Source organism: Echinops telfairi, unplaced genomic scaffold, assembly GCF_000313985.2.
Source record: "Echinops telfairi isolate 266 unplaced genomic scaffold, ASM31398v2 ScPeMD7_18;HRSCAF=68, whole genome shotgun sequence".
In the NCBI taxonomy this organism is placed as follows: domain Eukaryota; kingdom Metazoa; phylum Chordata; class Mammalia; order Afrosoricida; family Tenrecidae; genus Echinops; species Echinops telfairi.
The window spans coordinates 22,769,081-22,771,272 of NW_022103915.1; the positions used below are offsets into that span (position 1 = coordinate 22,769,081).

At 40.9% G+C, this 2,192-nt stretch overlaps 1 protein-coding gene across 1 annotated transcript; it reads right to left on the bottom strand.

Annotated features, from left to right (window-relative positions):
• Positions 1-782: 782 nt before the first annotated feature.
• LOC101639374 (1,2-dihydroxy-3-keto-5-methylthiopentene dioxygenase) lies at positions 783-1,489 on the bottom strand. The gene has a single exon (XM_004699061.2). It carries the CDS (start codon positions 1,487-1,489, stop codon positions 950-952), a length of 540 nt encoding a protein of 179 aa, XP_004699118.1. The 3' UTR covers positions 783-949.
• Between the last annotated feature and the right edge of the window lie 703 nt (positions 1,490-2,192).

The following is a 2,192-nucleotide window of genomic DNA, read 5'->3' on the forward strand; positions in this document are numbered from 1 at the left end:
ACCTTGTAAGTCTGGCTAGACCAGAGGTTGCACACTGGTACAGATAGGAAACAGAAACACAGGGAATCCAGGGCAGATGATCCCTTCAGGACCAGTGGTGGGAGTGGCGATACTGGGAAGGTAGAGGGAGGGTGGGTTGGAAAGGAGGAACCAATTTCAAGGATCTACATGTAACCTCCCTGGGGTACGGACAACAGAAAAGTGGGTGAAGGGAGATGTTGGACAGGGCAAGATATGACAAAATAATAATTTATAAATTATCGAGGGCTCATGAGGGAGGAGGAGGAGAAAGAGAGAGAGGGGGAAAAAATGAGGACCTGATGCCAGGGGCTCAAGTGGAGAGCAAATATTTTAAGAATGATGAGGGCAATGAATGTACAAATATGCTTTACACAATTGATATATGTATGGATGGTGTTAATAGTTGTATGAGCCCCTAATAAAACAATTAAAAAGAAAAAGAACAACCTCAAGCTTATGTTAAATTTCCCATATAACTAAACAAAGAAAAAAAGAAGAAGAAGAAAGAAAACACGTGTGGTTTGACTAGATTTTCATAGTCTGTCCACGTCAAAATCAGCTGTACTTTTCTTCTCATTTAAAAATATTCTTCAACATGGGTGGAGGGAGATAGCAGAGGTGTAAGATATGAAAGAAATCATAATTTATAATTTATCAGGGGTTCATGAGGGTGGGGAGGGAGGGAAAAAAGAGCTGATACTCAAGCAGAAAGAAAATGTTTTGAAAATGATTGCAATATATGGACAAATGTGTATGACACAATTGATGTATGGATCATTATAAGAGCTGTAAGAGCCCCCAATAAAATGATTAATTAAAAAAAATTCTGATCAAATAATCTTGCAAAAGAAAGATAACCTAGCCCTAAGTCTAAAATAAAGGCAAAGGAAAAATGGGTGTTTCTCTGCTCAATTATCAGCGAGCGCCCTTAGGCTATCTGTGCCAAGAACTTCATGTACTGTTCTCGAGCGTCATAATGGTCAGCAGGCCGGTTGTAGGCTGTCCACACTGGCTCTCCAACAAATAGCCGCATTGCTTTTACATAGTTCTTTTCATCGAGTGTGAAACGGTGATACATTCCCGCAGGAAGGGTTATCATGTCTCCTTTCTCCATGAAAATGTGGATCCACTTGTCCTCTTTATCTCTTACATCAAAATAACCACTCCCATCCAAAATATATCGAATTTCATCATCCAAATGTAAATGTTCCTCATAAAATATTTTAATCTTTTCTTCATAGTTGGGTAGTTGCTCTCTGCATACTGTGATTATGTCCATCCAAGAGTAGTTTCTCTCTTTACGGATCTTTTCTAATTCTGGGTCATTCTCATAATTGTCTGCATCCAATTTCCAGTAAAATACACCGAGCCGACGCAGTTGCTCCAGGCCGACCGGGCGACTGGGCTCCGGTCGGTGGGGTTTCCTCGGGTCGTCCGGGGACTCGTCCATGTACCACACTTCCACCATTTCCCCGGCAGGTTGCAGTTCAAACCCCAGAGACGACTGGGCCATAAAGCTCTTTCTTATACACATATGAGTGTCTATGAATTTGTTTCTCTAGTCTACCCAGACTAACACATCTGCCAAACTATGCAATAAGAAAGATGGTGAGGTAAGAATCTTCCCAGACAAAAAAACCCTCAAAGAATATGCCCTAAGACAGCCAACTCTGTAGAAAATCCTTGCCGACTCACTGTGGCCAGAAGACTAACATTCACCAATGACAAGCGGGAGACCCTCATATACCATAACTCCATCCAGAAGTCAATGCGCTGAAAAAAATTACCAAGATAACATTGCCTCAGAGGGAAAGGAAGGCATGAATGAAGCCCCCCACATAAACACAGCACACTGATATGAAGGGTGATCAGGAAACACCCAATACAAAAGGTAAGAGATGACAGCAAGGAATCTACAGATTGTGGTAATAACTCTAAATGTCAACAGCGTGAACATGTCCATTAAAGACAAAGGTTAGTAGACTGGCTCAAAAAAATATAACCCATCAAACTCTTGCCTGCAAGAGAGACACAACTTAAGCTTGCAAACAAATATACAATAAGAATTAAAAGCTGGAAGAAAATACACCAGGTAAACAGCAATGCAAACAAAAAAAAACAAAACAGGGGTTGCAATCCTAATCTCTGACAAAATTGACCTCAAGGTGCAA